Raw genomic sequence first — 25,719 nt, 5'->3', positions numbered from 1 at the left:
CCGGCCACAGGGAGGCCCCAGGGCCCCGGCCCTTCTCCGAGTGACCCCAGCAACCTGCCGCACGTGTGTGCTGAGTGTGTGCTGAGTGTGTGCTGAGCGCGCGTGGGAGGGCGTGCGGGCTGGAGGCGGCGGGCAGGCGCAACCTGTGACTCCCGGACAGCGTCTGCCGGCCCGCGGTGCAGGAGCCCCGACCGGCCCACAGTGCCCCAGCAGTGACCCGCTGGCCTGGCCAGAACCTCACACTGTCCGGGGTTCCGGCTGCCGGCTCCTCTGTCCGCAGCCGCTGTCCTGTGCCCGTCCCAAGGCCTTGGCCTGCCCTATCAAATCGCCATTTGGTGAAGGCCTGCGGAGGCCCCCCTCCAGGGACCAGGACCACCGGGCCAGGTTCCTGCCCAAGCCCGGGCTCTGGAGAGCAGCCTCGACCTTGAGAGCCCCGGCCCGGGTGCCCGGACGCCCGGACCTCTGTCCTTGCGGCTCATTTCAGGGAGGACCTGACCAGTGTCCCGCGGGGGCCAGAGGAGCAGGGGCGCACGGCCTCCACCGCGCGGCCACTCCCCGGCCCGGCGCCCCTGCTCTGCGGTGACACGTCCAGGCGCTAGGGCGCCGGCCCGGCCCTTCCTCGCAGCCTGGCCCGGGGTGGGCAGGGTGAGCCCGCCGGTGACCGCTGCCCGCCTGCCCCGCAGCGCCGCCAACGTGAAGAAGTGGGAGGTGGAGCTGCAGACGCTGCGGGAGAGCAATGCGCGGCTGAGCGCGGCGCTGCAGGAGTCAGCGGCCGGCGCCGAGCAGTGGAAGCGCCAGTTCTCCGCCTGCCGCGACGAGAACGACCGGCTGCGTGGCAAGGTGAGTGCCTGGCCTGGGGGTGGCCCTCGGCCCAGCGCGTCATCCTCACCCCGCCCCAGAGGGCGCCCCGGCAGTTGTGGGCCGGCCCTGCCTGCTGTTTTCTGGGGGTTCCTCAGTGGAGAAAAAGGGATGCAAGGGCAAGTGAAGACGCGCCACCCAGGAAACGGGGGGGCCCCAGAAACCCCAGAAACCCTGCTTTCTAGAAACAGGCTGGGGGCCTGCCCGGTGGCGCAGCGGTTGAGCGCTGGGTTGCGAAGCTGCCCGCGGCCTCTGCGGCGCCAGTTTGAATCCCGGCTGCTCCCCGGCCACCGGAGGAGGGTCCCACATGGCGCGCAGACCTCTCCTGCCGCCCGCTGCTCCCCTCAGCAGTGTACTTCGGTCCTTCTGCCTGCTCTGCTCCCCGCTCTGGCTCTGGTGAATTCTCTCACCCTCCCGCGCTTCTGACTGTACCCAGTGCTTGTATAAACAAAACAAAACAAACAAAACAAATAAATAAATAAAAAACATGCCTCTATTAAAATAAATAAATAAATAAATAAATAAATAAAAAAAAAATAGAAACAGGCTGGGAATGGCCTGGGTTGGAGGGGCCTCCTGGGCCACCTGGGCCTGACTCCCCCCATTCCTGCACCTGGGCCTCCCGCACAGCGTCCACCTGCAGCCTACGGGCTTTGCCGGGGGCGGATCGGATGGCGTAGTTTGGGGGTGCCCTGTGCACTCCCCATGGAGTGGGAAGGGGTGACGATGCTCTGGGGGCCATGGGCACACTTGGTGGCCTATGCAGTTTCGGGGCACAGCACACAGAGGAGGGGTGTGCGCTCCTCTGCCCGGCTGCCACCTGACCACCTGACCAGGGAGCCAGCAGGGCCAACCCCCAAGCCTGCGGCTTGCTGGGGTGCTCACGGGTGTGAGGTCCTTGGCTCTACCCTCCTCCAGATGCTGCAGGCTGGACACCAGGGCGCCTGGCCAGGTACTGAGTCAGCATCTTCCCGGCCAGGCGCCTCCACCTGCGGGAGACCCGCAGCCCTTCGTCGTCTTGGAGCAAATGGCCAAGTCCCCCGCTCTGCATCAGGTGTAGGAGCCAAGGGGAAGTGGCCTCACCCATGGGTAGCGCTGAGGGCCTGACCCAGACAGGAGGCCAGCATGTGGGGTTTGGACCCCATGGGTTGGTTGGTGCAGCTCCCAGACAAGGGTCCTCACAGCACCCCCATGAGGGCCCCTCTGGCTGCAGGGGCACCCCATCAATGGGCTTCGTGTGCCGTGCGCTCTCCCTCACACTCAGCCGCGGAAAGCGGCAGCGGCAGGAGATGCCCCTGGGCCAGTAGGTTTGCTGGCTCTGCCCCTCTGTGCTTGGCCCCCCTGTGCTCAGCCCCTGCAGGCTCTGCCGGGAAAGTCTGACTGCCAGCGCCTCCCGCGGCCTCTGCCCCAGGGTTGCTGCCGCCTCGCACTGCAGAGACAGGATCATGCAGGACACGCGGCGGGGAGGGGCGCTCTGGGGTGAGCAGGGGCTCCTGGACACCCGGCCCCTGCTTGGGGCCGGGCCTTCAAGGGAACCTCGAGGTGCTGCCCCGAGGCTGGCGGGGAAAGCCAGGCAGGGGCTTCCTTGCTCCCGGGACCAAGCCAGGTGTTTTGTGTTGGGGGCTGCCGCCAAGGCCGGGGCCTGGCTGTAGCCGGAGGAGCCCCCAAGTGGGTCCGTTTAGGGTGTGACTCAGAAGACGGCCCGGGTCAGGCACCCGCCTCTGGCTCTGAACCGTGCTGTTTGCTTTAGATCGACGAGCTGGAGCAGCAGTGCAGCGAGGCCAGCAGGGAGAAGGAGAAGAGCGCCCAGCTCGAGAGAAGAATCGAGGCGCTGGAGGCCGAGCTCCGGGAAAGGGAGACGGTGAGTCCCCAGGCCGCCCGGCCAGCAGGGGCCCCAACCCTGGGGCCCACCATGCGCTGACCCTGCCCGGAGTCCCGCCAGGACACACGCTTGAGAGCGAGGGCCCGACGGACCGTCACCTCTGGGGCCCCCGGCCGTGTTGTTCCCGTGGTCCAGCAGGGCCAAGAGGGAGGCGGTCATGCCCCCAAGGTCTCTGGACACTGCGGCCGGCCCATCCCCAGCAGTCACGTTCTGGGGGCAGGATGGCCAAGTGCAGGGGCGCCGAGGCCCCAGTCTCTCTCGGCCTCACCCCCGCCTCCAGACGGGAACCACGGAGGGTGGGTCCCCTTGGTGGGGGGTCTCTGGCAGACGTCCCCGGGGCCGGCCAGGGGCCAGGCGCCTCCCCCTCTTGCTCACGCTCTGCCTCCCGCAGGAGCTGAGGGACCTCCGGAAGCAGAGCGAGCTCATACCTCAGCTCATGTCGGAGTGCGCGTTCGTCTCTGAGAAGCTGGAGGTGAGGGCGCCACGCCGGCCTTTCGTCTTCTCCCCTCCATGCCGGCCGGGAGAGACGAGGGTGCTCTGCTCGGAAAAGGCCAGGGCCTCTGCCCCAGGACGACGCGGAGCCTTTGTCTCCCGGCCTCCCTCTCACGGGGCGAGGAGCCGCCCACCGCAGGGCCGCGGAGCCCCAGGGCCCGGGCCTCGGCCAGAGGCCCCTTCAGCATACTGGGGCTCCCCTTTGACACAAGGGCTGCCAGGGCACTCCCCGCCTGCCCGGGCCTTGACATCTGCACGGCAACACAGCACAGGCCGTGCCGCCCTGGAGCAGGGTCCTCCTCACTGAGCCAGAGGCTGACCACGGGGCCCTGGCCCCTCTCCCCTCTGTTTCTGTCAGAATGGAGCCCCGCTGGCTCAGCTGGCCACACTGGGCCTGGCCGCCAGCCCCTTAGCTGGGAGTGTGACGCGCCGGCCCCTGTGAGGGGGTCAAAGAGCAGCGGGCGCCCGGCAGACTCCAGCTTGCGTCCTCCGTGGGGCCCACGGATGTTGGCACATCTGCCGAGTGCAGGCGGGAGGGCAGGGCCCATGGCTGCGCCGCTGCCTGTGCTGCAGTCGGGGTGCGGGCTGGTGGGCCGTGGGCGGGACCCTGAGGCCAGGCTCTGGGCTGTGGTGGCCCGGCCCGACCTTTCCCCTGTGGTGTCGCTGCAGGCGGCAGAGCGAGACAATCAGACGCTGGAGGACAAGGTGCGGGCTCTGAAGACGGACATGGAGGAGAGCCGGTACCGGCAGAGCCGCCTGAAGGGGGAGCTGAAGAGCTTCCTGGAGGTGCTGGACGGGAAGATCGACGACCTGCACCACTTCCGCCGCGGCCTGTCCCAGCTGGGCGCCGACCACTAGGGGTCCCCCCGCTGGGGCGGCCGCCCTGGCCTGTGGCCTCCATCCGCGCGGGCGCGGCTGTCTCAGGCCAGGCCCGCGGTCCCTCCTGCTGGCGCTGGCCAGCGGGCTACTGCCTCGGGGAAGATTCTGACTCAGGAACCCAGAGCTAGGTCTGCCTTCGCGTTCACACCGGCGCTTGTTTCTTTCTTAAGGGCTGTTGCAACTGTAGGAACTGGGAAGTGTTTTCTGATCCAAATATGAAAAACCTCTGCACCTCCCGTGTGGGAGCCACGTTCAGAGAGTGAAGGTCCCCCGCCCTGCGGCGTCGCCTGCAGACGGCAGGTGGGGGTGGGCGGGGTGCCGCCCCGCCGCCCTGCAGGGTCTCCCCCGACTCCTCTTGGTTTTCACCTCCAGCAGATCCCCGGGCTGTGGGTGCAGAGCAGGTGAAGGTGCCTGGCACAAAGTAGGTGCTTAATAAATACTCGTTTTATTAAACATTTAAACAGAATTTAGCGTTTCAATCACGCCCCCAGCAGAGCCCACTGGGCACTTGCTGGACCAGACACCCCGGGTGTGCTGGGCAGCCACAGACGTGGACGCCACTGGTGTCAGCCCCTCCCTGCCCCCACTGACTAGTGGCCCTGCACCCCCACCCTGACCCTGGGACCCGCCTGGCCCGGAGCTCGTGCCTGGGGGTTCTGGGGCCACCTGCCGTGCCTGGCCCGGCTCGGTCCAGGCCCTGGGAACGAGGCCCAATCCCATGCTGCATTTGGACAGGTGAGAAAGAGGCTGTACAGGCAGAGAGGGAGGGAAGCTCCTGGGGGGCCTGGCCTGGCACCGAGCAGGCTGCCCTGGTGGCCCCTCAGTTCCTGGTGAGGAAGGGCCGTGGCCATGGAGCTCTCTCGGAGCACCTCTGGACTGGCTGGCGAGGCGGCTGTTTCTCAAAGCCACCAGCAGTTGGGACCTTTGAGAACCACTGAGACAGCTTCCCTCCAGGAAGACGATCTCGTGTGGCTGGAGCCCTCCCCGCTGACCGTAGACAAATGACAGAAGGCGAGCGAGACAGTGGGGCCGGCCCCCAGGGAGGGAGCCCCGGGCTCACGCAGGCCTGGGCAGAGGGGCCACCACCCAACTCCCTTCAGGTGAGGTTCGTGCAGCCTTGTTCCGAGGCCAAGGGCAGACCCCGGGGCTCCCGCCAGGAGTCACTCCCACCGTCCACCCCACCGTGGACACAGTGGTTAGACCGGAGGCCTGAGCGGCCCGGAGGGCCCCCTCGCCTGCCCGTCCTCAGTGGGCAGTTGTGTGCACCGTGGACTTTGCTAGACTCAGGAGTCCGCAAGCTGTCCACAGGTGCTGGCCAGTGACTGGACACGTTTAAGGGTGGACCAAACAGAGCCCCCCGCCTGTTCTAAGAGAGCTCCCTTCCTCTGGAATTCTGCGCCGACCGATGAGTGCCGGCCTTGGGCGCCAGGCTCTCTGAGGGGCCTCCCGGGTGCGCCTGTGGGGGGTGGCCAGGATGGGACTCGGCCGGGGTTTGCGGGGAGCCTGTGTTTTGTGCCACCTACCCTCAAAATCCCGATTCTCGCTCCCCTGGAACTGCCCCTGGTTCTGAGAGCTGTAGTGGTTTAAGTGCCCGCAAGGCAGCGTCCAGATAAGCCGTGAGTGACGTGCGTGGTTTGAGAGGAGCCTGTTTTCTGATCACGTGATTTTCCCCAAAGAAATACCTTCCCATGCAGGACGGCCTGTTGCCTCCGCGTCTGCTCTGCCTGTGCCCGGGGCTGGGCTTTCTGGGTCCTCGTTAGCACCGCCAGGCCCAGTAGCGGCAGGAAGGTGACAGCTGGAGGGCAGGGGCTGTGCGTGGGGCCTGCGCTCGTGGTTTCTTCTGCGAGTTTGGTTGTTACAGGGGTGTGGGGGCGTGGGGTGCGCGCGTGCGGCGTGGGTGTCTAGGGTGTGCGTGTGTGTGCTGCGTTTCGTGTGACTTTGGGGCACGAGGGGTTGGGAGAAGAAGCATCAGGGGAACAGAAACAAGGAGGAGGGGTTTTCAGGTAAAAGGACCAAGTGGAAGAAGCCTGACGCTCCTGGGGGGGGTCCGTGTCCTGGGGCATCTGTGAGGCGAGTCTGTGAGTGTCTGTGTCCGAGGGGAGCGGCCCACTCGGCGTGCACCTATGGAAGCCGGGAGCCTGGGTGGGTGCAGGCTGAGAGCTCCCGCGTGGCTGAAGGTGACAAGGCAGTGTGGGTGGGGTGCCCGGGTCCTGGCAGGGAGCTCAAGGCATCCAGGCGAGTGGAACGTGGGTTAGCGGACCCTGGGAGTGCTGGTTTCCCCCTTTGAAAACGCCTTTTGGTACAGAAACGCGTACTCTTTTAAAAAAAGAAACTACAGATGCGCGAGAAGAAAAATGTTACCCGCTTTTACACCCTCTGACGTGAGCGCCGCTGGCCTGGGGGTGTCTGCGGATGCTTTCCGAGCAGCTGGTTTCTGGATTACTTTTGCGTGACGCACAGTCGTGTTAAACCTGCTGTTCATGTCTTGCTTTTCCCTGTTACCCTCGTTGTGAGCGCACCTCTCATCTCTCTGGCCCCGGGACACTTACAGAAGTGTTCCTACGAAACAGTGTCCTCCTTTAGTAGCCAAGGCCACGTGAAATCCTTTCTTCTGACATCCCTGTGGCGCTTCAGGATATTGGGATGACTTTCTAAAATTGCGTGTCCCGGCTCGAAGCGTGGCGGCCCGTGGTTACGCGCACTCCTTCCCCAGCATCCAGGGAGGGGCCCGCCCGGCCCCGGCCCTCGGAGTCACTTAGGGACCCGGGACTGATTCTGGCTGATGAAATGTGGTCACTCGGCTGGGCCTGGTGACCGTGCCGGCCAGTCCCCCTCACACCCCCAGCACCCCTGCATGGACAGGTGTCGGGGACAAAGAGTAAGTTTACGCAACACCCCTCTGGGATTTTAGGGGGACTTTGTTATGGCGACGAGACATCTTATCCCCACTGAAAAAAGGAAGTGCCTCTGTGGCACTTTCCATGTACGTGTGTATAGCGCCTCAAACTGCCTTCCAGAAAGATGATACCAAATTACACTTCCACCAGCAAAGTGTGAGCCTGTCCTCCCACCGGGCCCTGGTCAGCCGTGGGGCTGGGCGCGAGTGTCCACATCCACTTTTTGCATCAAAATGTGACCCTCCCTAACAGAAATGCTTACCAGACTGTGTGTTTTTCTTCTCAAATTTTCTAATAAGGTTTTTAACTATCTCATTGGTTTCTGGTTTTTTCCCCCATATCCTTAAAATAAATAAAAGTTGCATAAGTGGCCGAGTAAGGCTGTGCGGACTGGGGAAGCTTCCGAGCCGCCCTTCCTGGAGGGCACCGCCTGACGGGTCGCCGCTGGGCTCTCCCGGGCCCCCGTGCGTGGTGCATCCCCAGAGGGTGCTTCCTGGTGTTTTGTTGCCTCTTTCTAGACAGTTACATCCCTTACCCGCCCAGTGTCATCTTCTACGTCGCCCTGAGCTCCCTTTCTGGGGCTCTCGCTCTGTGGCGGGAAGTGGTCTCTGGACACGCGGCCAGCCAGCTGCCCAGCTCCTTCCACATCTGCGGTTGTCCTGGAAGTGTCTCCACTAATTAGACTTTTTCAAAATTTTTCTAGTAGATTTTATATGTTATTATTTCCAAAAGAAACTTGGTTTCGGGTTTGGAAGAAGTGGAACTTGGATGGCATAAAACGTGCAGGTCGCTGTAGAGAATTAACATCTTTATCATATTTAACCTTTCATCAATTTTTAAAGTATTATTTTTTGTCTGTTGGATTATTTTTTCTAGCTAGGGAGTTTGGTAGTCGTGGTTAGGATGGTAAACTCCTCCATTATATTTCCCAACCACTTATTCTTAACGTGACCAGCACTCTTTACCGTGGAAATTAAATCCATTGATTTTTCTGATTTAAAATATTAAATGAAAATTGTGTCAATGCAAGCATGAAACAGCAGAGTGTGGAAACCGAAAGCTCCCGATTATGAAGGTCCCTCTGCCCCGAGAGGAGTCAGCAGCTGATGCGCATTTCTTGGTGTTTTCCTCTCAATATGTTTTATCCTTGTGACAGTCTGGCCAGCCTTTCTGCTCCGTGGGTTTCTCACTTGGCAATAGATCTCGGACACCTTCCCACGTCCGTCCACGTCAATCTACCTCCCCCTTCACGCTGCTAACAGAGGGTTTGCTTGTGCGCTCGTCCACGGAACTGGGTGGGTATTGATTGTGTAACTGCCCAGCCGCTGAATTCTGCCTGATCGAATAGTTTTGTTGTTGTAACTTTTTTGCCTTTTTCAGGTAGATAAACAGTTCTGGGTAGTGATGGTCATTTTACCTCTGTATTTTTAATAAGCATATTTCACTGCTTTTGGATACAAAAGTATTTATTTAAAAAAGTTTATATTTGAAATAGAATTTTAATCTGTCTACTCAAAACCTAATTTAAAACGAGCTACATCTTTCTCGAGCAATTTGATGTCACTCTCTGACAAATAATACTCAATTTGTAATTGTTTATATAGAGAGCCTATACTAAATGAAGTTTGTGTTTCATCAGAAAACATTTCCCTTTAATCTTAAAGAGTGCTTTTTCAAATGAACTGCTTTCAGATGGTACAGAATTTACTATTTCTGGAAGTCTCTGGTTGACCACTTTCTTCACTAGCTACCCTCAGCAAGACACCTTCCATTTTACGACCAAGAAAAGCTTGCTCTGACCACGTGGCTTGCCTCAGTGGCTGAACTGAATGAAGCATATTTTACTTTCTTATCTCATCGTGACGACCGGTACTTTTAGGATATTGTTAAAATAATGCATACGTGATTGTGTTGGATTGTAGGTTCTTATATATATTTTTCACTTAGCAAGAATACCTCTGGTGTTTCCCCAGAAGTATCAATTTGACTCTTAGCATAAGATAGTCTTAATCCTTAGATTTATTTATTGAATGAATAAATGGACTGAATAAATAAATTCCACGAGTGGACATGGAATTTTATCAAATGGCTTTTTCTTCCCCTCTACCCAGGTATCAAATGTTGTTTCTCTATTACGACTTAAGAGGAGGCGTCTTTATTCAATTTGTCGACATCATTATACCCTCTCCTCTCCACATTTCTAGGACAACCTGATTTAGTTGTAGTTTTTTATTCTCGAAATAGTCATCTCCATTGTTGACAGTGGTTACTTAGGATGGGTTGGTTCGTACCTGTATTTCCTATGAGACTTGCATATTACCTGTGTAATAAAAACAAGAGCTTTAAAATAAGAAAATATTCTGGAATTGCTTTGCTTGTGTTATTTTGAAATACATCAAGATGGAAACTTTGTTGTCTTTGTCAAGTATTGGTATTGGGTTTGCGTTACCTGCTTTGTAAGAGAGAGAGAAAATATTTGGGAAGCCCTTTCTCTCTGTTTTCTGTGCCCTGAAACAATTACTATTTGAATTTTTTTGCTTCTTGAACTTTTTATAATATGTCTAAAGCTGTCCAAGTCTAGTCAGTATCAATAATTCTTGGAAGTGTTTTCATTGTTTCCTGGGCTTTTCAAACTTTCTTCCTTTTCTGTAAGATTTTGAAAATTTAAATTTCCCTAAATGATGATTCTGTTAAGATTTGCAAGTTTGTTAGCCTGGGTCGAGGTCTCCCCTTTGTGGCCCACCCACCGTCTTGGGTGGCCGAGCTTTCCCTCTGTATCCCAGCTGGTTTTTCCAGAACTATTTTATTGGTCTTTCAACACTGGGGCTTAGATGTTCGTTTTCTGTTTTGTGACGGGGAGTGTTTTTATTCTTTTAATTTCCTCCTTTTGTTATGTTTTCACCTGCTTGAAAGCCACGTGGACTGTTTCTTGCTGTTCCGTAGTCCTGGCATTGTAAGGCGATGCCTTCTCCTCTGAATGCCCTTTATCCACGCCCCGTAAGTGTCTAGGTAGGTATTCTAAGTTATCAATAATTTATAATGTCAGGTTTGGTTTTACTTTCTACTAAAGAGATATTTGAAAATATACTTTCAAATTTCCAGAGAGTTTAATATTTGTTGGTGTTTTTAATGTTTGTTAGGAATTTCTACTTTCATGGCATTACTGTCAAAGAGGATATTGGCCTGTACAATTTCTTCATTTTAGAGTTGATTGGTGTTTTCTTAATAAATCGTTAATTTTCATAAATGTCCCCAGGAAACTGGGAACAAAGGTGTACTTTTTTCAAGAAGGAAAATTCAGTGTACGTGCATGCGTCTGACCTCATCATTGACATCATCGTGAACCTCAGTTGCCCCATCAAAGGCTGAGGCGAGCTCGCTGGCCTCGCTGACCCATCCTGTCTGTACTCTGTGTCCCTGGCAGCTTCTGCCTCGTGTGCCTCACGTGCCTCACGTGCCTCACGTGCCTCAGCGTGCCTCAGCGTGCCTCAGCGTGCCTTGTCAAACTGTCTTTTCATGTTGAGGGAGATGGTACCCTGTGGGTTTTATCTGTGCCCGCATCCGTCTCTGGGTCTCCCTAAGCACTGTGCGCCCTCGCAGGTGTTTTGAAGGCCCTGGCCCCCGAGGGCTGGCCGGAGACCTGGGGTCACTTCCTGACTAAAGTGTGGGTGGGCCCTTGCCTCAGCGGCATTTCCGGCCACACTGTGATGGGGATTCACAGTCTCCTGCCCCTTGGGCTGGTCAGCCGCTGCCCGAGGAGGCCGACCCAGCTGTGCCAGGCTCTAGGCTGTTCTCCTGAGGGGCTTGAGCGAAGGCAGCTCAGGGGTCCTCGTGTTCCTGGCCGTGAGGGGGGCGGGGCCAACCTTGGACACGTGTTCAACCAGGAACTGGTTTCCCAGGACGTTCTCGGGTGCTGGGCAGGAATGGACCCAGCTTTTCCAAAACATACGCAGGAGGAGTGACTCACATCCTGAGCCAGCATGCAGGTCAGTGTAGCCTTTGAACCACCACAGGTTCTCACCTCACGGAGGCAAAACCATGAAAAGGAATCTCAGGGGCCTCCCTGGTGGCCTAGGGGCTGGGTTTCAGGCTGTCACCACTGCGGCCTGAGTTTGATCCTTCGCCAGGAAGCTACCCACATGGTGCAGCAGACCTCTCCTGTCTCCCCACTGCTCCCCTCAGCAGTGGATTTCAGTCAGTCTGCCTGTTCTGCATCCCACTCTGTCTGTGGGGAATACACACACACACACACACACACACACACACACACACACACCCGCTCCTCTGGCCTGCACTCCAGTTCTTATATGCAAAAGTACTTTTAAAAAGGAATTCACAAACATTTTTTAGCTAAGTAAACAGAGAAGCAAACCTTATTCTAAAAAGTAAAGTTTATTTAAAGGAAGCGAGCAATGACTCGAGGGGCACTGTGGCTGGGAAGGGCAAAGAAGTTGTTACGGGCCCATTTCTAGAAGATATTTAAACCTTTTTTTTTTTCTATTCTAAAATCTCATCTCATCATTGAACCTCTTCTCCCCCAGGGCAGCCAGGAGGAACGCAGCCCCCGCGCCTCCGTGGCAGCCCCCAGTATCGTGCCAGCCGCAGGCCTGGAGGACGGTCGGCGCCACCTGGACATGTAACAGCAGCCCCCAGCTGAGCTGCATCAGCCTGGACTTTGCCATGGCAGCCGGATTTGGGCTTAAAGAGGAAAAAAGAGGGAAAAGCCACAGTGGTTTGGGGGACACATGGGCCAGACTGAACCTGGCAGCCCTGTTCAGAAATGGCAGCTCCCCCACCAGCTCCCACACAGAAAGCACTGGGCAGCTCAGACACCCCCAGGATCTGGTCCTGTGTCCTGAGCTGGTTTTGGAATGAACCAGGCCTGAGTTCCCGTGGCACAAGCAGGCCCAGCACACGGGCCTGATCAGGCCTTGGAAACAGCTGGTGTGGAAAGGGGCCCTGCAGGGGGTCAGCGGGCTTCAGGAGCTGCTCCAGGCAGCCTGGCCCGGCTTGAGAAGGCTTTGTGGGCCTGGAGGGTGGATCTGAGAAGGTTTGTCTGAACTCAGAAGCTGCAGGAGAGACACGTGTGACGCGGCCCGGGACCACCCCAGCCACAGGTGAGTTGGGTCGCGCTTCCCGCGGCGCCACCAGCTCCAGGCCCCCCTCAGAGGGGCAGCACCACTTCCACGAGCAGCTGTGGTTTGGGCTGGTGGCGACTGGACACTCTGGGGCACGACAGCGGCCGTGTGTGACCTTAGGAACAGCTCCTTCTCCCTCTCTCTGTCACGGAGCCACTGTCTCTGCACCCCGAGCCTGTGCCGTCTCGCAGCCCTGAGTGAGGCCCCGTGGCTGTGAGGTCCCTCACGCTGTTTCCGTTTCACTCCCAAGCTGCTGCTGGTGGTTACGGGGGCAAGGTCGCCCCACACCTCTGGCAGCCCCGCGGGCTGAGGGCCTGCGCTGTGAGTGCCTAGCCAGGCCCCTTGTCAGCAGCTCGCGGCTCCTGCTAACGCCTGCTCGGCCGGCGCTGAGGGAGGGGGCCGGCGAATGGAAGCGAGTCTGACAGGCCTCTGGGGCCGCCCCAAGGCCGCGCCAGGTCAGCTGGCTGGCTTCGGAAATATCAGACGAGGCCCCAGTGGGCAGCATGACTGGGGTCCAGGACGAGCACATGGACACCAGGGCTCGGTAAGGGAAAGCGGGGTGGGGGAGACTTGAGGGAGCAGGATGCCTTGGGCTTGAGACCGAGCTGGTGGGTGGGTTGCCGCATTGGGGGCAGAGGCTGGGGGCTCACTGGGCGGCCAGCAAGTGGCCGGTGTTGCTGGGGCAAAACCTGCTGGGGACAGAGCCAGGCCACTGAAGTTGGCATCTGGGATGCCCAGCGAGGGCTCCTTTGCTGTGTGGGCGGGGGGAGGGGGCGCTCTGCCTGGGCATCTGCTGACAGTGGTCGCCATGGCACCCTCCAGAGGCTTTGGCAGAAGGATGAGGCCAGCTCCCAAGCATGAGTGGGGCTGCGGGGGGTGGGGGGGTGCAGGGAAGCCCTCTGAGGCTTTGATTCTGGCATTTTTAAAAAGATCAGATTCCTTCTGGGGAGACGCTGTGGTGGCCAGTGAGGCCTGTGGTGTGGGGAGGAGGCCTGGGCACGGCTGCTTGAACTGCCTCAGGGTTCTGGACCCAGCGGTTATTGGGGCAGCACCCCCAGGGCAGGCCCCAAATCTGTGAGGGAGTGGCCGGGGCAGTCCAGCGGGCACCAGCACCCTGCTCGCCGGCAGTGACCACGCTCCCACCCAGGGGCAGGCCAGGCCGCCGCGCTGGAAGATGGCCCCCGGCCAGCGCCTTGAGAGTCAGGAGGGAGGGCTGGTGTGCAAAACACTTTCCTCTGCTTGTCCCTGTTCTGGGAGCCAGGATGGGGCGCAGCTGTGAGGGCAGGGGTGCTGGAGGGAGGAGCAGACTGGCCCAAACCGCTCCGCCTGCCCGTCGCAAAGGGGGACGCCGGCTCCAGCTGAGATGTCAGTCCTGAGGGCCAGTGTTCCCTGCCCTGGGCTTTGCTTAAACATGTTTCGCTGAGATGCTGCTAAAACACACGGCGCGGGGCAGGAGGGGCTACACATCTTGTCAGCCCAGAAGCCAGACCCGTTTCCTCAGAGTGACGCGTGCGTGATAAATACTCCTTTACTACGAGGCTCTGTGGTGTTTGATACATGAACTGTCACGGCAGATGCTTAGAACAGTCCCTCGGTGGAGGCAAGCTCCTCCGACCCCTGCCAGGATGATGTTCAGGCTCAGACCCGCGGCGCCGGCTACAGCCCCTGCCCCACGCGGCTCGCCGGAGTGTGGAACTTCCCCAGACAGGGCCTGGCCAGGCCTCCCTGCCCTGCTTCCCCCCGGGACTGGCCAGACCTCTGGCACCTTCTCCAGAAATGGCCTCTGTCCGCACGGCCTCCTGCCCGCCAGGGGGTGCCAGGGCCGGGGCCGGGCTCAGTGGTCCCACTCGCCGGGGCTCAGCTCCACGGCCTCCTCCCCCGAGTCCCCCGATTCCTCCGAGTCGGCCGCCACCCGCTGGATCCGCTGCAGGGCCGCCCGGATGCTGCGCTCCAGGTCGCTGGGGGGACTGCTGCCGGGGCTCCGGCCACCCTCAGGGGCCACTTTCCTAAGTTTGACCCCCTGCCTTATGGCGGCCAGAATGTGCTGGTTGACCGAGGTGCAGGGCGCGGGCGTGTCCACTTTCTTGAGAGGGGCCCTGTCTCGCCTTAAGGAGGCCAAGACCTCGTCCATGGAGCCTGAAACGGAGCAGCAGAGCCGTCAGGGCCTCCTGCCCAGAGGCCTCGGGGCCAGTGGCGTGGAGCCCACCCACATCTACACAGCAGCCGCCCTGGCCGCCCGGTGTGCATCCTCCACGCCTCCCAGGCCGCGGCCCGCACACCCTCCTGGGGCGGCGGCTTCGAGCACTGCTCCGTGCAGCCCAGACTGAAGCCCGAAGAGATGGGAACTGGGGGGCTCTGCCAGCCGGGATGACTGGGAGCTGCATCCAGGAGTTTGCACTTAGCAGGCCTGGACGCAGCTACCTGACTGCACCAAGAGCCCAGCCCTGGGCCCGGGAGGGCTGCAGGGAAGTCTGGACATCAAGAGAACAGGAGATGCCAGCCACGGTCCAGAGCTCAGGGGCAGGGGCGAGTCCCACAGAGGGGCAGATCCCAGCCGGTTACCTGGGCCTTTAGCAGTGTCTGAGAATTGGGGTGGCGTCCCAGCCGGCGAGTAGCACAGCAGTGGGAGCGGCTGATCCTCCCCTCCTGGAGTCCAGCCGGGCAGAGGCGGGGGTGGTGGTGGTGGTGGAGGAGGAGGGGGGGGGTGGGGGTGGGGACACGCCCTGGCTGGATCTGCAGTGTGTCTGGCCCTCAGGAGGACCCGGCGTCTGCTCAGGGGTGGCTGTAGGACAATCCTGACCCGGGGAGCCTGCCTCACTCCCTGCTTCCCTGGAGGGCACAGGGGGCGGGCACGTGGGTGAGGGCAGCTGGTGGCCGAGCCCACCCCGCAGGTTTGCAGCCCCAGGATCTGGGCCAGTCTCTGGTGTGGACTGATCAGGATGTTTCTGGAAAACAAAACTGTGTGAGAAACTTTTCGCAGAAGTGCTGCCCCCCAGCGGGCGGGCAGGTGGGCGTGGGGGGTCGGGCCCAAATGCCGCTGAAACAGCGCCAGAGCCACCCACATGCCCCTCCCAGCACAGGTGTCTCCAGGGAGGCAGCGAGGCCGTCATTTCTGGAACCTACCTCTTTAAATGCTCTCAGCCGCTGCAGTGTTTTCTGGCGTTCCTGGTGTATCCACTCCTGTTTCTTGAGTTCCTCTTCTTTTATTTTGTCCCTTTTCTATATTTAAACGAGCAAACACTTGTGAGTGTCTCAAAATAAGTCTGGAGAAAGAGGCTGGGACCTGAGGTCATCACCTTCCCCTGCTCGCTCTGGGCCCCGACCTGGCTGAGGCTGCAGCCTCAGCTTCACTCGGTGACCCCCACCCCCACGGGCCGCAGCACCTGCCAGCACCCACCGCCTGGGCGCTCACCGCCCGGGCACTCACCGCTTGGGCGCCGTGGTGCTGCTGGATGCGCCGGGCTCGCTCCGAGGCCTGCTGCAGCCTGAGCTGGTGGCTCTGCTTGCACTGGTCCTGCGGGGATACAGGTCCCAGCTGGGGTGAGCGCGCCCACACTCTGGTGTCCAGGTGAGGGGTGAGAACAGGGCGCGTGGGTGTGGCCCCTGGGCTGCTCTCAGCGCCTTTGTTCCTGAGGGACGGGCCTCACCTGGGATGTGGTGAATTGAAATGAAGACAAAACCTCCAGCAGAGGAAGGAGAAGGCACAGGCAGCGCCCGCTTCGTAAATGGTGTGTGGCCTGAGGCTGTGTTCACGGGGTCATTTTAAACACATTCCCTCACAGGCTGATAAATAATTCTATCTCCCGACCTACCTACACAAGCACCTCCGACCTACAAGGCCCTGGAGTTACATTAAAAGTTACCTTCAGCTTGCGGGGCCCCGTATACTGCCTTTCTGCGGAATCGCGGGTCTGACCACTCAGGGGAAGGCCACTTGTTTAGGGACTGAACATGAGCCCAGCTCATCTGGCTGACACTGTAAACTCAGTAATTTATAATGAAGCTGTAGACTTTACCCTGGATGACTAGTAGGAGTTTCTAACTATTGCGACTCCAAAAGCCCCCGGGTGTGCAGGGACGTGAGCTGGGTGAGTTCAAGCCCAGAGGCGGTTGGCACGTGCTGAGACCCCCAAGTAAGGAGGAAGGTTTCCTCTAATCCCATTACTTACTCGCCTATTTATTTAGCAGTTGCAGAGAAAATCGGTCCAAAGCCTTGCCCTTTGGCCCACGACAGGCACTAACCATCGGTTTCTCTGTTTCTATCAACTCATTTATCTTTTGAGGCAATATCAGGGCACCCTATCACCGTTCCTCCACGGTGCACCCACCGTCCTCTGTGCTCCCCTCCCTCTGTCCCCTGCCCCCCAGCCAGCAATCTTTTTAAGGAAATATTTAAAATGCATCTTCACTGTAACCCCAGCATCTGAGTCCCCCACCCCCGGCCCCACCGTCGCTGTCGCCCTGGTGTCTGCGCTCTCTGGTGTCCGCGCCCTCTGGTGTCTGCACCCGTTGTCGCAGTCACCCTGTCTCTGCACCCCCGTCGTTGTCTCTGCACCCCCCGTCGTCGTCGAGGGTGACCGCGTGCGGCAGAAGCTCTTGGTCTGTTGTAAAAGTGGCCGCCCAGGAGGGGCAGCGGCCAGGCCCACCTTTCTGTTCCTGAGCTGGGCCCTCCGGGCGCAGAGGCGGCCCCTGCGGGTCTCCAGCTGCCGGCAGCGCCTGCGGAGCCGCTCCACCTCGGCGCTCTCCCCGGGCAGGCCCAGGGCCCCCTGGCAGGCCCGCAGCTCCTCCGGACTCTCGCACGGGTCGTGGTAGACGACTTCCTCCAGCTGCTCTGGAAACGGAACAGCGAGTGAAGACATGTTTAGCATAAAAAATATGTTTCATGAGGGACAGTAAGGAGCACGCGTGGCCCCGGGGCAGCGTCAGCAGGACGTTCCCCTGCCACAGGAGCCACTTTAATGGCGACCCGGGCTCCTCTGCTTGATCCTGATTTAAGCACCCTCTGCTGTTGCCCTGACCCTGTGTCCTGCTAGTAGCCGTCTTGCTGGATGCAAATTTTTGTGTGAATTTTTTTTTGCTTCCTTAGCAAATGGATGCTCAAGGCACGGATAGCGTCAGACCGGCCTCCAGAAAGGCGGCGTGTACGCCCACGCAGTATGTCAGTAAGGTGCCTTCAGACATTTAGTACATGTTTTTAAATACATTCTAAAGAAAGCTTAAAAAACATGCTGATGTAACAAGCCGAAGCCCCGCAGGAGGGGTGCCCGGCCCGCCCCACGCCTCTAGGTGCCACCCGAGGGCGCCGCGACCTGGCCGCCTCCTCCCGAGGCACTGCCCTGAAATCGTTGTCCCCTAACTATGGAAAGTGCTGCAGCTGCTGCGGTTTTTGACCCTGAAGAGAAGGGCTCAGGCCCCTGGCAGAGAGCACGGAATTTGGAGGCGCCTCGGCAGAAGAGCTGGGGCAGGTGGGGGCCCAGCCCTGGGCGGGGAAGACTCACCCTGTCAAGGACAGTTGAGCCCTAGGTAGCCTCGAGCTTAAAGCACGATCCCAGTAAAAATTCTAATGAGTGCTTAGTTTTGAACGTGTCAGCGTGACTGTAAAGCTCATCTGGAAGAGGAAAGGAGTGGAAATAGACAGCTCGAGGGGAGCAGGGCGATGAGGACGGTCCCTCGCCGACAGGGCACTTGGGTCACCTCCAAGGGGTGCAACTCGGTAGGTGCCGGGACCATGGCTCACAAACCAGGGGAAGCGCGTAGATGGAAATCAAGATTATCAATCCGGGGGCGAGACAGGCAGCACGCAGGGAGCAGCCGGGAGCGCTGACCGCCACTGGGCGCTGGCTTCTGCCCTCGTCCGACCAGATCCCGCCTGGTCAGGGAGCTCACGGAGCCGCTGACAGACGGCTCCACGGACACTGATGTGATCTGGGGACCAGGAGAACCCGCAGGGCAACACCAACAGCAGGAAAATCACTGACTAGGCTCATAAAATGGAGCATTCCGCCAGGCAAGAAGCAGACAACAGGGAGAAGCAGTTAGCAACTCATGAGAGATAATAATGTCCTTCAGATGAAAGAGAACGTTCCAAAGACAGATGTCAAAGCCCCTGAGTGGGACGTGCAAAACCATGTCCCTCACTTGCCTGGACAAGCCTTTGGCCTGTGGACAAGGCGGGCACTGGAGAGCGTGCGAGTGGAGATGGCGTCTGAGTGCGGCCTGTCTGGAGGCCACACTGAGAAGTCAGAAGACAGGCGAGGGGAAAATGTGTCCCAAATGACTGTGCTGTGTTTCCATCCGCGTGTCAAAGAGTGGACCCGGCCCGGCCTATCCCAGGATCCCACCTTGAGATACTCCTCTGGGGGCAGCGTCTGGCCCTGCCCAAGGCCGGCCGAGGCCCGGGAGCTGGGCGTCTCCAGATAACAGATCACTGTGTGGCCATTAAGACTGTTGATGTTTTTATCACTTACTGAAATTGAAAAGCCGTTGTGTATTGAATGAAAAAGAGGATATCTAGCTTTGGTTTTTAAAGAATGGTATTTAGGGGCCTCCCTGGCAGCGGAGGGGTTAAGCGTCAGCACTATGAAGCTATCGCCTGCATTCGATCCCGGCCAGGGAGCTACCCACATGGCACAGCAGACCTCTCCTGACTCCCTGCTGCTCCCCTCAGCAGTGTGTTTCAGTAGATCCGCCTGTTCTGCTCCCCACTCTGTCTCTGGTAAGTCCTCTCACCCCCCACAGCTCTGGCTCACACCCCAGTTCCTGTATGCATAAATAAATCTTTTTAAAAAATACACATTTTACCTTTTATACGTCTTTTAATGGAATCCAGCTGTGTAATAAGCAGTATTTCTTCATATCTTAACATCTCGAACTTAACCTCATAGAGTTCTAATTGAACTTCATAGCACTGTATTTCTAATTCATCTACCACATCTATACTTTTTTCTTGCTCTGGAAGATCTTCCATCTTGTTTTCATGGAAAAAAAAAAAGAGCATGTTAACATAAGTAGTATATTTAAAGCAAACTTCGGGAGTGTTCGAGCTACTTTCGACTTCGTGCTCAGTACCAAATACAAGCAAGCGATTAGAGAAGAAACACCTTCCCCTTTCATTCAGTGAAGCAAAGATGCATCGTTCAACATTTGTCACCAGTACCCACGTCACCATGAAATACAGGAAACCATGGGGTTTGAGGTACCACAGCAAACTCCGCCTCTCAGGCCTCCATCACAGGAGACCAGGCAGGTGGCTGCAGGATGAAGCCCCCTGTGCCGGAAACATCCCTTGGCCCACTCTAAAGCACGGCGCCCCATCCCCTTCCCCCCTGCACTCAATGTTGTCATTATCGCGTGAACCCCACGATACACCCTCCAGAAACACCCCGACCGAAGGGGACTTATGGCCGCCAACCACCTGTGTCCCAAATTCTCATCTCCTGGAAAAGTGTTGGTACAGTGAGGAGCCGGCGCCTGCAGAAGGAGGTGGTATCAGCACAGGTTGAAAGCAAGGCCCTTCTTAGCTCACCTTTCCTTGAAGCTCGGCCCGTCGGCGGCTGAGACACAGCTCCTTGGCTCGCAGGAGCTGCAGGCTCTCGTGGGCCAGCATCCAGCTGAGCTGCTCCAGCCGGGGCTTGGCCGTGGCCCAGGCGGCCTGGCCGAACCTCTTCTCATCCTGCTGCATTTGCTTCTGCATTGCTGTTGGGTGACAGCCGCCCCCACAAACAGGTCACACGTCATCGCAAAGAGAAAGACTGGTGAATCGCCTCCCGTATAGCCAGCAGGACAGCCTTTGTAACTTTTCCATTATCTCAAAAATAATACATGGCATCAAATTCTAGACAGCTCATTCTTCAAGAGAAAAGAATCAACCATGTGGATCTCCCTGGTGGCACAGGGGTTAAGTCTCAGCACTGTGAAGCTCTCCACAGCCTCTGCAGCACGAGTTCAGTCCCCAGGCAGGGAGCTACCCACAGGGCACAGCAGACCTCTCCTGTCTCCCCGCTGCTCCCCTCAGCAGTGGATTTCAGTGGATCCGCCTGTTTTGCTCCCCACTCTGTCTTGGGTGAATCTGCTCATCACCCACACCTCTGGCCTGCACCCCAGCTCGTGTGTGCATAAATAAGTAAATCTTGGGGGGAAAAAAAGAATCGACCATGGATCCAGCCGTTAGAGGCAGCTGCTGCTACACTGTGGTGCCTGCGCCTGGCCAGGCCGGCAGGGCAATGAGGAGGCCGGGCTGGGCCAGAGGGCACCACGCACCTCGCACTGTCTTAGGTCTTGTTTATCTCATGGAATTCCCGCCGGTAGATGACAATGCTGACTAGCTGGGGCTGCTGTTCCAGGACGCACGCAGCGGCTCAGCCACCCTACCCAGACGAGTCATTGCCTGCTGGGACTAGTATTTACAGCAACTTGAGCCCCTCGCCCGGCCAGAGAAGCCAGGCGGGGGCACCTGCCGGCCTCCCTCACACCACCTTCCCACATGCCTGTAAGAGCCTCACGCCGCCCAGCCCTGAAGCCAGCTGTTCAGAGCCCTCCCACGCCACCGATGGCACCTTGCCTCTGCCTGCCTCCCCGCCTGGGATGGCAGTGCCCAGGGCTGAAGAGGCAGGGAGTGTACACATCTCTCAGTATCGCATTTCAAGGTGTTACCTGCTAACGCTCTCACTGTTTCTTTGAAATAGTCCACTGTGATGTCCTGAATGGCGGCGACAGCTTCTTCAGCCTGGCGGGTCCACTCCTGCGCTTCCCTCTGCAGGACAGCCACCCGCCGAGGGCCCAGGGCCTCCTCCTGCAAGGACTTCTAGGGAGACAGTGCGTGGCGCGTCAGACACGGAGAGGAAACTCCCCTAATTCCCCCACTTTGATTGTTCGTCATTAACTTTCACTCCAGCCGCTCCCCATCAGCAGGAGGAAAACCCCACGTCGCCGGGGCCCAGCGTGAGCTTCTGGACAGAGGCGGACTGGTGAGACACACTTGGGCGGCAGCAAGCATTGAGCTCTCTGTGGGGCTGCACCAGCACCCAAGGGTGGCTGTCACCACGGTTCCTTGTCCGGACATGGCAGGAGGCTCTCATCACTGTGACTCTTCCGAAGGGGAAAGTAATCCCCCAGCCGAGACAGAGCCTGTGCACCCTGGTCAGGCCAGCCTCTGTTGCCCAGGGTCCGAGCCCCCTGCAAAGCCAGCAATGTAAGACGCGCACACAGGCAGCGGCGTGAAGTGAGGACCACCACGAGACCCCACTTCACACCCACGAGGACGGCTGGAATAAAAAAGACAATAACAAGAGCTGGCCACAACGTGGACAACAAGGAGGCAGAGGAGGCTGCCGGGCGTCCGCGCTGACGGGCAGGGAGGGCGAAGGAGGAGAACCAGATGAGGTTCTGACCTGGAAGCAGGCTCCCGGGGTGTCTTTAGGGGTGATGAAAGTATTCTGGGGTTAGGGAGTGATGAGGGTTGCACAACACTGTGTAGATTAACAACCACTGAGCTGGTCGTTTGAGGTGATTTGTAGGGCTGGATTGCATCTCAGTGAAGCTAGTGTTGAAAGAAAGAAAAAACGTACACAGCAGGAAGGACACTGCGAACAGCTGACTTTCAAGCCAAAGAGCAGAGCGGCTCCTTGCCAGGCTAGTGAGCCGGGGCTCACCCACAGGTGCGCTCACCCCACGGCCAGCACCACCGGGGCGAGCGTGGAAGGGTGGCCCAGGTAGGTGGCAGAGAGCAAGAGATCTTTGTTGTCTCTGACTCAGTGGCAGAGCCCGGGGGCGCGACAAGCCTTGGCCCACATCCGCTGGTAACCTGGTGACAGGCCTGTCCTCACCCTGGGCCAGTGACCCAATCAAGAGTGATGACAGCGCCACTCGAGCCTGAGCTACTGAGTCACAACCGGCCATTTAAAAATTCATCCCATTTCGGGCCTCCCCGGTGGCGCAGCGGGTTGAGCGCAGCACTGTGAAGCTGTCCGCAGCCTCTGCAGTGCGGGTTCGATTCCCGGCCGGCCAGGGAGATCCCCACACGGCGCGGCAGACCCCTCCTGTAGCACCTGCTGCTCCCTTCAGCAGTGTCTTCGGTCTGTCTGCCTGTTCTGCTCCCCGCTCTGTCTCTGGTGAATCCTCACCCTCCCATACCTCTGGCCTGTACCCCAGTGCTTGTATAAATAAATCTTTAAAAATATAAATCAAATAAAATTTCATCCTATTTCTGAGAAATCCACGTGTGTCTGCAGAGACTGAAGACAGCAGAAGCCCGTAGCATCGAGACAAGCCACTGGCAGGGCCAGCGTGTGGCCCTTGGAAACCAGCAGAAATCGTAACGTGTTAAGACGACCAAGGTAAATGTCTTCATCCTCATCAACTTTTTAAAATAAACTCAACCTGTCTACACTCTCACCTCAACATAGGGCGGACCGGATCGAATCTTAAATGTGACCAAAGAAGCACCACGTGACAACCACTAAGTCAGAGAAAATAAAAACACAAAGGAAACATACCAAGATGTCACGCTTATGGGAAGTGGCAACTTCTCGCTTGTCCCTCAGGGGCTGCAGCAGATACTGGAAGAAGGTGGTCGCCATGGTGACCAGGTCCTGGTAAGCCTGGTCTTCCTCCCGGTAGAGGTCACTCAGCACCACCATGGTGCAGGCCTTTTCATGGCCCTGGAGAATCTAGAAGGCAAAAGGCACACAAGCTTGGGCCTCCCCGGTGGCGCAGCGGTTGAGCGCTGGGCTGCGAAGCTGCCCGCGGCCTCTGTGGCGCCAGTTTGATCCCCGGCTGCTCCCCGGCCACCGGAGGAGGGTCCCGCATGGGGCGCAGACCCCTCCTGCCGCCCGCTGCTCCCCTCAGCAGTGTCCTTCGGTCCTTCTGCCTGCTCTGCTCCCCGCTCTGGCTCTGGGGGATCCTCTCACCCTCCCGCGCTTCTGACTGTACCCAGTGCTTGTATAAAGAGAACAAACAAACAAAACAAATAAATAAATAAATAAAACATGCCTCTAAAAAAAAAAAAGGCACACAAGCTCGAACGGGATCACACCAGCAAACAAAAACCATGCCCGCAATTGTAACACATCCGCTTCCAACCCTGATGAGATATGAATACACTCTTGTCCTCCAACCAAAATGCCCAATCAGGCAAAAATGGTCAAATAAATCAAGGCATATGCATGGAAGGATATTACAGCGCTCGTACAGCACCGTGCTTCTGAAGACTTTCACAGCACAGGGGCTTTTATAATAGCAAGGGAGGGGGGGCTCAGAGTTCTTGCAGACACACGAGCGCTCAGAGCAGAGGGCCAGGAGCAGCCGTGGAATGCTCACGGTGGACCTGGGGGGCTGGAGGGAAGAGCACGGTGGGCATCTTGTCGCTCGTCACTTTCCTGAGCGTAGAGGTGTGTGCGCTCCTTTTTTAAAAGTTCGAGGGGGCAAGTGCCTTGACTCGGCCCATTGTGAGCCAGTTTCTCCTAAACCCTTTCCTCAACTCTCCTTGCACCCTCCCCCTTTAAATTCTGTAACTTTGCCAAATAGTGAATTATTCCGTCTCTCAGATGCCCTCTTCTAAGATGAAAACTGCTCTCGAGGCTTTGCCAGTTGGGCTGGGTAAAGCTCCCTCCCTGCTGAGGTGCTCCCAGCCACTCAGTTTCGCTTTCGGTATCTCCTGGCTTTCCGGAAACAGCAGCTGCTGGCCAGTGTCTGCAGCCACATGGCCGGACTGGCCAGCTGCTCCGGGGGAGGTGACAGTCAGGCCTGGCTTCCGCGCAGGGCTGAGGGCAGAGGGCACAGAGGCCCGAGCCCCCGAGGCGAAGCCGGGGTGGGCGATCCCAGGCGCGCCTCGTGTCCCCACACTCCACGAGTTCTCAGGGCACCCTCGCGACAGTGTCCTGGCTCTAGGCTGGCGAGGCCTCCCGCAGGGAGTTCCCAGCCACGCCGGGCAGGCGACGGCGCCCCGTGCGCCCCGGTGACCCCCACCCGCCTAGGTGGGCGCGCGCCGGGGCCTGTGCGCGCGCCCCCGCCCCACAGCCGCGCGCCCCAGGGGCGCCCCAGGAACTCCCCGCGGGCGGAGGCGCCCGGCACCGGCTCCCTCCCGCCCGGGGCGCCGGGGCGCGTACCTGGCTCAGGCGCGCGTCCGCCTCGGCCATGCGCGCGCGCAGGGCGCGCCCCCGGAACTCGCGCGGGCTCTCGCAGTCGGCGGCGGCGCCCTCGGCGCCCAGGCCCGGGAAGAGCGCGTCGCGCACGGCCGCGCCGCCGCAGCCCTCGGCCGCCCGGCCCAGGTAGCGCTCCAGGCGCGCGCACAGCTCCCGCAGCGCCGCCTCGCCCGGGCCCGCGCGCGCCGGCCGCACCAGCGCCCACAGCCCGCGCGCCCAGCCCGCGCCCGGCGCGTCCAGCTCGGGCGGCAGCCGCGGGAGGCAGCGCTCGAGCGGCGGCCACAGCGCGGCCAGCAGGCGGTGCGCGCCGCGGAGCCCGGCGGCCGAGAGCAGCCCGGCCCAGCTGGGCGCGCCCCCCGCGGCCCCCGCGCGGTCGTGGCAGGTGACGGCGAACCGGGCCTCCGCGGGGTTCCAGGCCACGAGGAAGCGCAGCCGCTGGCGCCCGGGCGCGGCGAACAGGCCCTCGCGCAGCGGCACCCAGCCGTCCAGGCTGTCGGGCGGCTCGTCCGCCATGGCCGCGCCCGCGCTCCCGGTGGGCGGCCCGGCCCGGCCCGGCCCGGCCCGGCGGCGCCCGCGATTGGCCCGGCCCGGAGGGCGCGCCGCCCCGTGACCCGCCGCCCGCCCCGTGACCCGCCGCCCGCGCCCCGCGCCCCGCGCCGCCCCGCGCCCCGCCGCCCGCGCCCCGCGCCGCCCTCGGCCGCCGCGCGGGGTCTGGGCCCGAGGCCCGGGGGGCCCGGGGGGCGCCGCCGCCCGGTCCCGACGCCCTCGGCCGCGCGGGTGTGCCCGCCGCCCGCTGTCCGCGGGCCCCCGGGCACGCGCGGGCGGCGGGGCTCGCGGCGGGGGCGCGCGGGGTCCGCGCTGGAAGCGGGGTGCGGGGGGGGGCGGGGGAAGGGGCGTGGGGGGGCACCGCGGACTCGCCGGAGGCTAAAAACCTCCGCGTTTCCTCCTCGCTGTCCGAGTCGCGGACGCCCCGCTGGACGACACCCCGGCTCCGCGGGGCCCGTCGCGGGAATAGGGGGGCTGGCGCGGGGTCTGCTCCCGGGACCGGGCGCCCCGGTTCCGCCCGCGTGCGCGCACCTGCCGGCGGCGGGCGGCGGGGACACCGGGCCGGGCTCCCGGGCACAGGCGCGCGGCGGGCTTCGGCCCGGAGCCCGGAGCCCGGAGCCGGGCGGGAGGTTCGGGCCCCGCCTCTCCCCGAGGGCCGCTCCCCGGGCCCGGGCGGGGGTCAGGGGCGCGCGCAGGGTCCTGCGCCCCGAGACCCTCCCGCCGGCCCCGCGCGTCCCGGCCTTTCCTGCGCGTCACGCGGCGCTCCGTCCCGCCTGCGGGGCCTCCCGTGCGGGCCGGGCCGGGCCGGGCAGGCGCGGGGGTGCCCCGGGCTCAGGGCGCGCGGTGAGCGCTCAGGGTCGCGGTGGTTCTTGCTTCTTTCTAAACTG

The 25,719-nt window shown here is 60.1% G+C and overlaps 3 protein-coding genes across 4 annotated transcripts in view; 2 read left to right on the top strand and 1 right to left on the bottom strand.

Annotated features, from left to right (window-relative positions):
• Window positions 1–5,973, top strand: part of HOMER2 (homer scaffold protein 2) — a 31,863-nt gene extending 25,890 nt beyond the window's left edge. For both annotated transcript variants that reach the window (XM_037509948.2, XM_037509947.2), the window contains exons 6-9: window positions 684–840; window positions 2,609–2,719; window positions 3,132–3,212; window positions 3,902–5,973. In XM_037509948.2, coding sequence (XP_037365845.1) covers window positions 684–840; window positions 2,609–2,719; window positions 3,132–3,212; window positions 3,902–4,090 — 538 coding nt within the window. In that variant the 3' untranslated portion in view covers window positions 4,091–5,973. The remainder of the gene's footprint in view (window positions 1–683; window positions 841–2,608; window positions 2,720–3,131; window positions 3,213–3,901) is intronic.
• A 6,006-nt stretch (window positions 5,974–11,979) lies between these two features.
• Window positions 11,980–25,719, top strand: part of FSD2 (fibronectin type III and SPRY domain containing 2) — a 30,890-nt gene continuing 17,150 nt past the window's right edge. Inside the window, exon 1 of the mRNA XM_037509952.2 lies at window positions 11,980–12,125. The gene's annotated coding sequence lies outside the window, so the exon portion shown is untranslated. The remainder of the gene's footprint in view (window positions 12,126–25,719) is intronic.
• WHAMM (WASP homolog associated with actin, golgi membranes and microtubules) lies at window positions 13,465–24,799 on the bottom strand. The gene is given in 11 exon segments (XM_037509939.2): window positions 13,465–14,282; window positions 14,709–14,851; window positions 14,853–15,091; window positions 15,270–15,365; window positions 15,574–15,660; window positions 16,793–16,977; window positions 18,948–19,113; window positions 19,672–19,841; window positions 20,799–20,949; window positions 22,640–22,813; window positions 24,251–24,799. Coding segments are annotated over 11 exon segments (2,262 nt in total). The 3' UTR covers window positions 13,465–13,980.

Source organism: Talpa occidentalis, unplaced genomic scaffold, assembly GCF_014898055.3.
Source record: "Talpa occidentalis isolate TD23 unplaced genomic scaffold, MPIMG_talOcc4v2.1 talOcc4.14, whole genome shotgun sequence".
NCBI lineage: Eukaryota > Metazoa > Chordata > Mammalia > Eulipotyphla > Talpidae > Talpa > Talpa occidentalis.
The sequence above is the reverse complement of the archived record's forward strand: the minus strand, read 5'-3'. Positions and strand labels throughout refer to the sequence as shown.